The 13904-nt window shown below is 32.6% G+C and overlaps 1 protein-coding gene across 1 annotated transcript; it reads right to left on the minus strand.

The window, feature by feature from the left end:
• Positions 1-5691: 5691 nt before the first annotated feature.
• LOC107452735 (uncharacterized) lies at positions 5692-11559 on the minus strand. The gene is made up of 3 exons (XM_016069310.4): positions 11284-11559; positions 9395-9543; positions 5692-7050 (listed from the first exon to the last, which is right to left on the minus strand). The coding sequence occupies exons 1-3, from the start codon at positions 11359-11361 to the stop codon at positions 5748-5750; spliced, it is 1530 nt and encodes a 509-aa protein (XP_015924796.3). The 5' UTR covers positions 11362-11559; the 3' UTR covers positions 5692-5747.
• Positions 11560-13904: the final 2345 nt, after the last annotated feature.

The following is a 13904-nucleotide window of genomic DNA, read 5'->3' on the forward strand; positions in this document are numbered from 1 at the left end:
AAATAGTTAAAAATATGCAACACTGAACTTTATTTTAATGAAATTGCATAGCGAAACAATTTTTTGGACATAGACATTATCAGTGTATTAAACGCAGTATTTTCAAGAGAGTTATTTAATAAAATGGTGCCATACATTTTGAATTTGCACTAGTGGCATAACAAGAAATCCTTTATTCTGGATTTTTTCTCATTCTGAAAAGACACCCTTTCTCACTAAGCGAATTTTTTTTCTAAACGAAAATATACAACACTGAACTTTATTTTAATGAAATTGTACTGCGAAAAATTTTTTTGGTCCTGAATATTATTGGTGAAGTAAACGCAGTATTTTCAAAAGAGTTATTCATTAAACCTAATTAATCCCTATGCCATACATTTTAAATTTACGCTAGTGGCATAACAAGAAATCCTTTATTCTGTGTTTCATCTCATTCTAAAAAGGCATCTTTTTTTTTTCCCTAAAAGAATTGATAAATAATATTAAACATATGATTTTGATAGATTTTTTAAGAAATAACTATTTTTTAGAGAGTTTGTAATACCTACTTGAATTTTTAATCACATGTTTAATTTGTAGACATATATGAAATGAATCATTTTTTCATCTACAAATAATTTAATTCGAATTCAAAAGGTTATTTTTTTTTTAAAAAAATTTACGTAATTTCTGAATTAGGAAGAAATATTTTTTTAAAAAATATATGAATTATAATTATTTATTAAATGTGAATTTTATTTCCGTCTAAATATATCTTATTTAATTATAGCATTTAAAACTTTTTTCCTCTATATTGTGAAATAACAAAAATATAAACTTCCTGCACCTGAATATTTTAAACATTGTACCTTCATATTCGATGCTGACCCAAGTATAAAGTTACAAATGTTAAATGGAAAATTGTCATAATATAAATGGGCCATACAATTTGAGAATGAAGCAAATGGAATGGGAAAAACAAAAAAGTGACGTTTTTAGAATTCTTTTACAAAAATGGCTTATTAAGTGGGAAATGTTTTTTCTCTTTATAATCTTGTGGATCCTTTATTCATCTTGGATCCAAAGGCATGTAATCCCTTGCATTTTGATTTAAAAACATATGAATTTAAAAAATTTTTAAAAATTTGGTTTATTGATATTATTTTAGATAAGAAGAAAATAACTTCATTTTTAAAGTTTAGATGGCAGCACTATTTTAATGAGTTATTTGCGAGTATAAATATGTAATTTTGTTCAGTTAGACTTACATAATTATATTTTTAAGGATTTATAGCTTTAACTTTTCATTTAAAAATAATAATTATTAACTATCAAATCTCCTTCAAAAATCAATGTTATCTAATTTATCAATTAGTTTTCATTTTGTTTCACTTCTCATTTCACCTACTAGATGACAGCACTATACATTTAATCAGCATCGGCAAAATTTAAAACTTAATAGGTATCTATTCTAAAATTACTTCAAAAGAGAGGAAATGTACTGTTAAATCGTAAAAAACATCAGGACTGTTAACCTATAATGAATTTTTCTAGTTATAATATGCTATTTATTGCGAAGAGTTATTAAAAAAATATTCCCTGAATGGGTATTTCATACTCAAAATGTCAAACGAAAATATTTAAAAAAAAAATTTACGCATTGAATTATCTTTACTTTTTCTTTTTTGCGAGAAGATAATTTTTTTAAAACTTATTCACATTTTTTGACATGAATGTGAACACTTAGATATAATAATTAAGATATATTCTTAAAAGGCTCAGAAATTCAAACTTTGAATATATTTTAGTCAAATGACAATCAAAGCGTGGAATCAATTAAACAGTGTTTGAAGCTACTACAAAACGCCAATTACTCTTGTTCTATTTTTATAAACAAATACTTCGCTAAAAATATCAAAAATATCAACTATTTAGAGATCTTAATATTATGTTAGCTCCAATTCTACAATTAAAATATCAGTATCTAGCGTTCTTCGAAAAGAACGGGGTTTGTTGTTTTTTTTTCAAAACTATGAAGGAAAAAAGATTTACAAGTAAATATGTACTAATTTTTATTATTCAAGTACTAATTTCAGTACTAATTTTATTATTCAAGTACTAATTTTTAGGAACAAGACAGATCTATTATGTTATATTAATATAAATATTTATAATTGAATCTGTAGTGGATACCCAGTGTTTTACATAAAACTTAAGTGGTAAGTAAAAAGATTAAATATCCATTTACTATCACTCTTTCTCAGATGTATCTCACATTCAAATGACTTTTTGCCGTCGGCCAATAATTAGTTAACGCGTTGAATGCCACGCTAATTTTATATGGCTTGCCCGTCTGGCAACTTAATTTGCAAATATTAAACAGATTTTGCTGTTTTTTTTAAAAAGGTTCAGCATGATATATCTGAAAAAAGTGGTGAATTATATAAGCCTACGAATTGTTTAGAAATAGTGGTGGATAAAAATTTACTAAATTGAATTTATTAAACCAAGAATCACAATTAATAAACTACCATTTGAAAATTTTCATTCGCTATCCGGAGCAAGTTGAAATCTTTGTGTATATAAATAAAACTATTTTTGCATGTTCCATATTGCATTAATTTCTTCAAACCATTTTAGTAACGATAATAATATTAAAGAAATTAAAAACATTAAAAATTTACTCGAATTATGCGTTTCGAATAATCTTGGCTTCGCCGGTCATCGGTGACCCCCGTGGCGCTACGAACAAATTCAGTGCTGGTCACCGGTGACCCCCATGGCATTCAACGTCTTAAAGAAAAGTGAAACCTTCCATTAAAATTATATTTCACTCCAATGAAGAAGAAAAAAGGTGTTTTTTTTTTTTTTTTAAATTTTGCGGTTCTTGATTTGTCATTTTTTAAGAAAGTGTAGTACAATTTCTATTTATTTTTCATACCTTATAAAAATAATTGAATATAAAGATGTTACTGCGAGACACAAAAATTAAGTAAAAAAGACTTACAAAATTTTGTTTCAAATTTGAGATAGTTCCCGGTTTTAGCTTACACTGATTATAAAGAGTTGTGTCAAAAGTATACGCATTTTAACTTAATTATTTTGCCACCATTACTTTTTTGTTGACGATGGCTTATCGCTGTCTCACAACAAGCTAAAGTTTTAAGTGTGGGAAGGAATTATAGTATTTTTTAACTACAATATAATTTTATTTTATTTCATAACCGGCGTTGAACAGCCAATCCTATTCTGAATTCACAATGCTCAACTCCGTAGACTTGTAATTTTGGCCCCCACCCAGAAGTCTAGGGAACTTCTGGATCAAGCAATGGAAGAAATTAGCTTTCGTGGAAAGCTTTTTGTTGCAACTAACCCGCATTTTACTTAAATGGAGAGGAAAACCACGAAAACCTCCCACGATTAATCAGACAGAAAGGCTACCACTGGGGATATTTTACGTCAGCTCTAGTGATCGTTGTGAGAGTGGTGCAGAATTCATATCGACAAGCAGTTGCAGAGATACGAACCTAAGTCCCCTCATTCGGGGGAGAGCGCTCTTTTCCCAGAGCCACCATGACTCTAATATCATCTAATTTTAGTTGACGACCGTCGTTGAACAGCTGACCCAATTTTGATTTAACAATTACCAAAATTTAACTCCGAATATCATTTAACTAAGTAATGCGCTTGTTAGGATGAGTTTTTACGAGTATTCTGGCGAATTTTTGAAACATTCCCAAAAATTGGAGGAAGATTCCAAGCCAATGTTTAATTTTTTTTATTATAGCTTTAAAAGTATCTATCAAAAGCTAGGAGCCGTGATGGCAGAGCGTTCGCCCTCCATTGACGTGAACCGGGTTCGAATTCCAGCGAAGACTGGTCTATACGAATTCCGCATCCGGCTTGCACCGACCACAGTGCTGACGTGAAATATCCTCAGTGGTAGACGGATCATGGGTTGGAATCTCCTTGCCGTCAGGTTAACCGTGGGAGATTCCGGTGGTTCTCTCCATGAACGCAAATGCGGGTAAACTCCATTAAAAATTCTTCCACGAAGGTTAATTACTCCTAATACTTGATCCAGGAGTTCTGTATTGGGTTTAAAATTAGAAGGCTATGGAGTTGAACATTAGTCGTAACCCCAAAAATTGGGTTGACTGTTCAACGACGGTTGTAAAATAAATTCTAACGCTTTCAAAATTCGTCAGATAGGCGTCAAAACCCCCACAAGATAATTTACCTCGAATTAGAGATTTTATTAGGTGAGTAACCAATATATGAAATGACACTACATCAGATATATCTGTCTAAAACAAGTACTGAGAATTTAATTTTTTCAGATGTTAATCTGTTGAAGGTACGAATTTTTTAAATGTGGCAGCAGCTAAATTTCATGAAAAAATTATTTCTAAATTCCTAAAAAGTAAAGCACATTATTTTTTAAAAAAATATATGATTTTATTAGAAATACCCTTAGTTATAAAGTTATTATTCATTTGTTACGACAGCATCTTTTTAATTACAATTTAAGGAATTTCAGTTTCAATTAGATTTTTTAAGGTTTGTAAGGTCCTATACTAAATGTGGCCATCAATTTTTTAGAGCTTTTTAAACAATGCATTGTTATGCTATTTTAATTTTTTTTTTAATCAGTCTTACGACAGAATGGCTCCGACGTAAAATGAAATAAAAATATAGCACCTAAAAGTAAAAACCCAAAGCTAATAAGGGAAATTAATTTTGCTAAAAAATTAAAAGTAAAAAGTTCAATTCTTCGTACTTAAAAATTTAATTACACACAATCTTAATATTTGTAATTTTAAAATAGATAAATTCTTAATCCATAAAATAAATTCTTAATCCATAAAAGGATAAAAACAGGAAATACAATATTTTGACCTAGGTTTAATAGCTCATTAAGCCGCATTTTTACCTCTATGTCATGTTTATGACTACAATAATCAAGCAATATGACCAATCAATATTTGCTAAAGTTTCGTCTTATTCTCTTAATCGAAATAATTCTATTGATATTCTAGTAGGTTTTTCTGAACTAAACATGTGTCGGCGTTTCCAAAACAAAATAAAGATTTTAGTCAGGGAACTAAATGTTTCTAAATTCTATATGGTTTTTAAATTAGTAACTAAACTACAACTTTTATTGTTTCTTCTGCAAAGTGGCCTGAAATTTACGGCTTATAAAGCCAGCTTAAAGAATTTTCAATTTCCAATTCATAAAACACACAGTACAATATCAGTTTACATATACATGTATACTAATATATTTAGTATGATTTATAAAATAGCTATCAAATATCTTTTAAAATACCTCCGTGCATTGCTCTATTTCCATTTTGCATAAATGCTGGTTTATTTATTTAATACTAAATTTCCACCTTTAAGGAGTGTTTGGTATAAACGTTATTTTTTCTTTAAAATTAAAGTTTCTGAAGTGTTAAATCATATGATTTGTGTGCCAGTTTTGATCCTTAGCTTAAAATATTTCTCAACAATAAAAACTAGCTATTCCTTATAGCGCTACTTTTTTAATAACTAAATTTTTATCTACCTGCTATCTTTCATTTCATTGGCACAATTTTATCGAAATAATTTCCGAAAATTCTAACTATATAAATTTTGGGGCATTTTTTGTTAACCCCCGTAGATTCTTATTAAGACAGTTATTCAGAAAACTTGAAAAAGAAAAAAAAAGCAACTTGTAAAACTTTATTAAAAATGTAAAATAACTTAAAATTTTTGACATTTCTTTAAAAATAAGCTTGCGACGTATAGTCTGAAACAGTTTCTACAACCGGATGTCTTCTAAAGGAAAACAGGAAATAGCAAACACCACTGATACAAATCAAAGCAAAAATTGCTACCAATGCTCTTAAAAGGGAACTGAAGCTAAATCGGTCAGACACATGCTCCCCATCAATTCTACTTGAACGCTTCGGTTCAAATGGCACTTTTATCTTCACAATTGAATCAAGTTCATACAAGTCTGAGGATACAGATTGATAACTTTCATTGTTTCTTGGCAATGCAGACTCTACCATAACTGTAGACTGCTCCAAATCAACAGTTTGTTCCGATTTGATCACGATGACATTCATTCCTGGAGATATTAGTTCAGTCTCAAATTGCCTAATTGCACGTTTTGAACGACCATTTTGTTCAGAGTCTTGCGTCGTGCCATTTTGGTTCGTTTGAATTGTTGCAGCATCAGATTGAATTACAGAATACGGTGAAACCACGCTTATTTTCTCCAAGAGGAATTCATTCTGTTCATCTGCAGCATACTTGAAAAACAAATCTACGTCTTCGTGTGATCGCCTCTGCCTATCGAATCTCTCAAACGCAGTAAGAGACGCTGGTCTTTTAGACCCTTCTGGTCTCTTTACCAAACCTTTAGTTACTATATCACTGAAATAAAAACCTTTTTTGTGATCGATTCCACCACATTTCCTTTCACATTTGTCTTTGCAAATTTCTGCTCCACAAGTAATATAAAGACGTCTTCTAGCAACCATTGAAAAATTCTTTACAACAGCATACGCAATCATCTTCGAACTACTAAGTGGATTTCTAAAAGCAGTAAAATTCGATACTAAATCAGATTCTGAAGAACATCCGAAAGGACTAGATATTTGATAAAAATTTGTCTTTTGATTAACTGTGCGATCATCGTGTCCAATACAGTTCATTACCACCATGTCCCGATACAGACCTCGATCTTTTACATGATAGACCAGCAGAAGAGCATCTTCAAGGCCCATTGTGTCAACAATGTCTTCTGGTAAAACTGAGAGAGGATTTTCAAATGATATCCACGTATTTAATACTGGTTCACTCCAGATATTCTTATTCAAATCCGTGATGGGACATTTAAGCTCACAAGTAACATTTTGAATATAATCGTAAACCGTCTCCAGCATACGATGATGAAAAACTGCTATAGTATTAAAGCCAATGAGCTTATTGGAAACATTTAATATCTGCATTTTACATGAGTCATGAAGTAGAGTAAGAGTTATTTCCAAAGCAGTTGAGTTTGGATGAAGCCCATAACTAAAAAATAACAGTACTTTTTAGTTCATTATATTAACTTTCAATGATTCAACTTATCAATAATAACTATAATTTTCAATGATTCAACTTATCAAACATTCAGAAAGCAAATTTTTAAAAAAAGAATCTAAGATTGTTTTAGAAGTGACAGAACTCGAGATCAGTTCTTTGGTTGTAGACAATTAAAAAAAAAATTTTCGTACAACATGTAACGAAAGGGTAATTCAGTACAGTTATACAATACAATCTTTACTAGATGACACTCTTCGATTTAATGAGTGAATATATTTGAACCATAAATTAAAATCTTGTGCTGATGCTAAACCTGCTAGCTCATCAATGGTTACAGATGCACGGACACTTATACTCAAATAATCACTAATTACACAATTAAAATACTGCAAGTTTGCAAAGAATGCTTATATTGAATATAAAATACCTACTTAATTATATATCTATCGTATATTATATTTTAAATTTTATTGCGAACTTATAATTAGAAGTTTAAAGTCGTCTCAATAAGCATCCAACTTTAAACGCAAAAATTCTGATTTCTCCTAGCCATTTGTGTATAATTTTATATATATAAGATGAAGAGATACAAATTTATAAACCTGTGACTAAACGTATTTTTTGTTCTGCAGCAGTAAGAAGTTTTATAACCAGTTGTTAACGCTATATTGTTTTATTTTATAATGCCTTCAGAAGCTTCGAAGTAGCGTAACTTTGAGCAGTTTTTAAATAATTTATTTAAATAAATGTACTGAAGGACTCAGAAGTACTTTTTCAACTATGATGCGTAATGAAATTGGAATAGGGATAATGAATGTTCTGTTTGATTGTGCTTCAGTAACTTGTAAATTTTTCAGCGGAGTAATAAGTTTTAAAAACTTATTACTTATCTTATTAAACTTATTTGCAAGGATTTAAAGGTTCTTCAGAAATTTTGGAACACAAACTTAAACCTTTTTTGTCACAATTCTGTAAAGACTAATCATAGTTGAACTTGAGAGCATTCCTTCAAGTACTTTAAAGCTTTCCTAGGTAAAATTAGATTATCGGTATACTTTACGCGATATTTATAAACGAAACTTATTTTAGATGTTATCTATTAAACACGTTAAAGTAGTAGTAAAGACTTGCCTCCTTTGTGTTTCAAGGGCTTCAAGACCGTGATCACATAGCGATCACGCGATTTGTCCTCCACAGTCCACGGTATTACATATAAAACGAGTATCTGAATCTAGCTGTTCAAGATCACTCTGGCGTGATTTCAATACGGAACTCTTATTTTACATCTCGTATTAGTACAATAAGTACTTTCTAGTACGTACACTCTCGAAGTATGCTGGACTAGGTAAGCACTTATTTCTCATTATGCTGGTCCTAAGGGGGTTAAGGACAAACTGATAGAAACCGAAAAAAATTTAACTCATTAGATTGGCTCTTACATTTTAATAGACTCTTAAACTTATCTTAAAATTCTTTGTATTAAAATATAAGTTAATAAATATAAAGAAGATAAAATCTAAATACACATTTTCTTTTTAAATCTAGTCCAAAAACAAATTCGTCGTTGCAGAAAATTTATTTTGTATATCTGCTAAGTTGCAAAACTGAATATACACCGAAGAGCCATTTCATTATGACCACTCTGCTAATACCGTGTACGACCACCTTTAGCCCTCAAAACTGCTAGCACCCGCCGTGGCATTGATTCCACAAGGTGCTGATAGGTAGTCTGAGGTATCTGGTACCAAGCGCTCACCAACTGGTCCTGCAATTCCCTCACATTGCGAGGGGGTAGTAGCGTGGCAGCACGAATTTGGTTTTCCAAGTAGGACCACAAATGCTCTATTGGATTAAGGTCAGGTGAATTTGGGAGCCAAGTCATGACTTGAAAGTCACTGGAATGCTCCTCGACGATTCAACCCATATGACATGGTGCATTATCCTGTTGGTAAACACCATCCCCCGCAGGAAAAACTGTTGCCATGAATGGGTGAACCTGGTCTGCAACTATGTTCAAGTAGCTTACAGACGTCTGGGATTGTTCTATGAGGATTATGGGTCCTAATGTGCCCCATGAAAACATTGTTCCTGGGCGAGAAACCATGAAAACCTAGGAGAGTCCATTGTTATAGATAGAGGGTGGTCATAATGCAATGGCTCTTCGGTGTATGCTAGTAACAGAATATATACTAGTTTATAAGATACAGCGCAAGAAATGAATGCGACTTGGCTGCAACAAGCTAAAAGTAGCGAACTGCGATAATACTTACACAAAGTAAGTAAAAATTAAACAATAACTTGGCAATAACCTTTAGCAACTTTAAAAGCTCACCTGCAAGTAGGATCGTAATAATGCTCAGGGACAAAAACTATCCCACTAAAAGGGTATTTAAAAGTCATCTGCACTTTCATTACAGAATTGTCACAACTAACCATAAGCTCAGCATTGTTTTGTCGTAATCTTGCACCCACGGCATTAACCTAAGAAATAAAAAAGTGCAAAAATAAATAACTTTTTATGTTTAAATTTGCTACAAAGTGATTAAATAGCAGGGTGTTCATGAACAGGAAAAATTCAAAAAATAGAATTTGAACTTTTTATCTATTCTAATTGCTTTTTTTTTTTTATTCCTAACACCAAAAACGTATTTGTAAATAAGGGAACTATAAATAACTTAAACTGCTCAGAATAATTCCTAAATTTAAATCCTTTCAATTTCCAACAACCTCATGAAATATTTGCCACAATATTAAATTTTTCTTGGTTGTTACCAACATTGACATTCTTCGTTGAAAAAAAAACTTCCAAAGGGTTCTACTAAAATTATTTTTGAGAAAATATCCAAATTTCTGAACAAATCTGTGTTAATGGAAAAATAAAACAGCGTCAGAATAAGAAATTTATTGATAACTGCGCGTTTCTTAAGCAGAAATTGTGAGATATAACATGAAATAAAGTTTAAATTATGATCCAGAAAAGTTTCGTTTTTATATTGTGTTTAATTAAATATTGAGAGCCTTAATTTTGAAATGAGGAACAATAAATTAATCAGCTTTTTAAGACGAGATAACAAAATTCATTTACGGTACAATTTTAGAGTATACAATACTTATACAGTATACAATACTTATAATTTCCTCTGACAGAAAAATGGACATGTATGTCGATTGGTCTATAAAAATCTTTCGAGGACCATACAAACCAGGATAAACTTTTAGAAGAAATTTTAAAATTTGTTGCCTCAATTTACTTTAAAAATGATATAATGAAAAAGATTCAGTTTTTCATTTCATTTGTGTGACTGCTGAAGATGTCTTTTTAGCAGTAATTATTTTACTTTGTTTACATAAGATTGAATATTGACTTAAATAGTACTTAATTCTAAGTCACGATATAAAAGATCGTGTCTCAAAAGATCGTGTGAAAATGTAAAAGGTAAAAACAGGTCAGCACAATAATATAATTCTAGTATAAACATAAATTGAAGTCAACAATAAAAACTTGAATATCATTTTAAGACAAAATGATAAAATTTGGTATTTTAATTAATCTTTATTATAGTATATATAGCAAAATGCTTCCCTGAAACGAAGTAAAGACCAATACGGAAATAAATTACTTTATATATTGTACAAATGCTTCTAAAATTATTAATATTTACATAGTTGCCCAAAGGTATTGATTATTATTATTATTATAAAAGATTTTCCAGAGGTATTGAAAAAAAAAACATTCCACTAATTTTTAAATGTTACAAATTTGTTTAAATTATGTCTTGGGGGTGATAAAATTGAACAAATTCATTCACACTTGAGTCAATTAAACGCAATTTCTACCTAACATTCAATTTACCAATCATAACATGGACATTAGATTGATTTTAAGATTATTAGGAAAAAGTTTTCTAAAAATTAAAATCTATAAACCGATTTTAAACAAACTTAAAATTTTTTTTAAAAAATTGAGTTTTTTTAAAGGTTTACATTTATTCTGCGAATTCTTCGTAAATCTTACACTGAATAATTTCGATGATTCGTTCCCAAAACTAAATTCCTTTAAAATGTATCTTTAATTTTTTTTTTAGCGTTAACTATAGAGAGTTAAAAACTGAGTTATCAGATACGAAAGTTAAAAAATTTCCTAACTTTAAAAAAAACTTAATAAGCGATTTTCGGCGAATCTATTTGTGAAACTTCTCAACACCATAAAAAATTACTTACCAACATAGAGACAATCAGTGTTTTGTACAACATCGAAAAAATCACATTGCTAGAACTTTTGAGACTATTTTTATTCATGGTCGTCTTCGTATAAAAATAAAAACCAATAAATGAACGTTAAAAGTATGAAATAATCACAATATTTGTAACACCAGAACAATACTGGTCATTTGACCTGCAAGGTAATGTGAAAGCATATAGTGCGTAACTGGCTAATCGTCAGCTTATTTTTTATCAAGAATGAAAACTTAGATGACGCTACTAGATTGATTACAAAATATGACTTGGGAGGTTGTTGTTGTTGTTGTTACTTTACGTCGCACTAGAGCTGCACAATGGGCTATTGGCGACGGTCTGGGAAACATCCCGGAGGATGATCCGAAGACATGCCATCACAATTTTGATCCTCTGCGGAAGGGATGGCACCCCCGCTTCGGTAGCCCGACGACCTGCGCGCGAACTTGGGAGGTTGAAAATGCTAAGATCTCGATAGAAAAGGTCTCGGGTTCATTTCCCGAAGTCACTGAAGATCTTTAGTCTTTACAAGCGAGTTTAGCAACTATCTGAAGTAAGATAAATTAACTATCAAGCACTGAAAGCTTGACAAGTAAATGTGCTGGCAATTATTGATAAGGTTTCTTGTTTTAACGCACTGCTGAAGTTAAGCATCACTTGCATAGGTAAGAGATCGGGTGGGTGACCACTTTGATTGGTCTGCTAAGGAACCGAGGATGGGCGGTATCATCCCTCATTAAACTGTTTTACAGATTTCGCTTGCCAATCGTAGGAGCACCAAAGCGGGGAAGTCATCTCCTTTTCTGCGAAGGATCAAAATTGTGATGTTTATTTGCGATGAAAATCGTATCATCCTGAGGAATGTTGACCCGCAGTGGACTGATCGTTAAGACACGATTCCCAGCAGATCACCGAAGTCAAGCATCACTGGCTGCGGTCAGTGTGCGGGTGGGTGTCCACTTCGATCAGTCTGCGTAGGGACCGAGGGTGTGCGGTATTGGTCCTCGTTAAACTATTTTACCGTAAAGTGCTCGACTTCGCGTGCAGGTCGTCGGGCTACCGAAGTGGAGGTGCCATCCCCTCTGCAGAGGATCAAAATTGTGATGGCATGTCTTCGGATCATCCTCGGAGATGTTTCCCAGACCGTCGCCAATAGCCCATTGTGCTGCTCTAGTGCGACGTAAATGAACTACAACAACTGCAACAACAATCAAGGCACGAACTGAAACTTTCTCTTATCAGGATCTTATTCCCTCGAAAACCTTCGTTCCTTATTTAGTTATTTATTTTTGTTGTTGCTGTAGTTCATTTACGTCACACAAGAGCTGCCCAATGGGCTATTGGCGACGGTCTGGGAAACATTCTTCAGGAGGATCCAGAGACATGCCAACCAATTTTGATCCTCTGCAGTGGGGATGGCACCCCCGCTTCGGTATCTCGACGACCTGAGAGTGAAGGTGAGCCCTTTACGGTAGAACAGTTCAACGAGGACAAATACCGCACACCCTGGGTCCTTACGCAGACTGATCCAAATGGTCACCCACCCGCACACTGACAGCAGTTAGCGATGCTTGACTTCGGTGATCTGCTAGAAACCGTGTCTTAATGATCAGTTCACTGAGGGACTAGTTGTTTATGCATGTAGTAGTAGTAGTACTTCATTTACATCTCACTAGATCTGTTAAATAGGCTATTGCCAACTATCGGATAAAAACCGATTTTGATCGCAATTAAACACCACAATTTTGATCTTCCGCAGAAGCGATAGTTCCTCTCCCTGGTAGCCAAATGAACTGAGCACAAAGTCGATCACATTACGGTAAAATAGTTTAACGAGGACCGATACCACTCGCGCTTGGTACCTTCGCAGGCTGAGCAAAGTAATAACCCACTAGCACACTGACTTCAAACAGTGATGCTTGACTTCTGTGATCTACAGGGAACTGTGTCTTACAATTAGTCCACTGTGGGACTATCGTATGACTGTTCTTATTTATTTACAGATATATATTTTTTTAATGGCGGGCACTTGGGGATTGTCCCATTTGCCACAGGAATGGTTTATAGGGCGGGTCACATTCACGCATTCACACAAAGGAGAAAGGACATAGAACACAGAGAGAGAAAAAAACATCCATGCCCCGAGCAGGATTCGAACCCGCGACCAATGGCTCCGCAGTCAGACACACTTACCACTCGGTCACCTGATTGGTTATTTATACCAGGGCTAAAGAGAAATAGAAGAGCTGGTTCACTCCTTTGAAGAAACTCTCGCCGCGCCAATCCTCCGATTTTCTCTAGTGACGTCACTTTGGCGTAAAGCTCGCACTTTTACTTCAAGAACAGAGCGTTCGACCTTACTAGCTCTAACTAATATTGGAGCATTTCTTTTTGTGATATATTCTAAGACATTTGTTATTTTCTATAATGACTTTCCTCAGTTTTTGCAGTGAATTTACAAAATTTTAAAACTATTAACGAAATGCCAGTTTGCGCGATTGCAACTTGCAAAAATTCTGATAGAAAAACAAAAGGAAAAAATATAATTTTCCGCATGTTCCCTAAAGTAAATGAACAACTATGAAAAAAATGGATTCCAAAATGAC

The sequence above is a fragment of the Parasteatoda tepidariorum genome, chromosome 12 (assembly GCF_982258835.1).
Source record: "Parasteatoda tepidariorum strain Cologne lab strain chromosome 12, Ptep-v5.0, whole genome shotgun sequence".
In the NCBI taxonomy this organism is placed as follows: domain Eukaryota; kingdom Metazoa; phylum Arthropoda; class Arachnida; order Araneae; family Theridiidae; genus Parasteatoda; species Parasteatoda tepidariorum.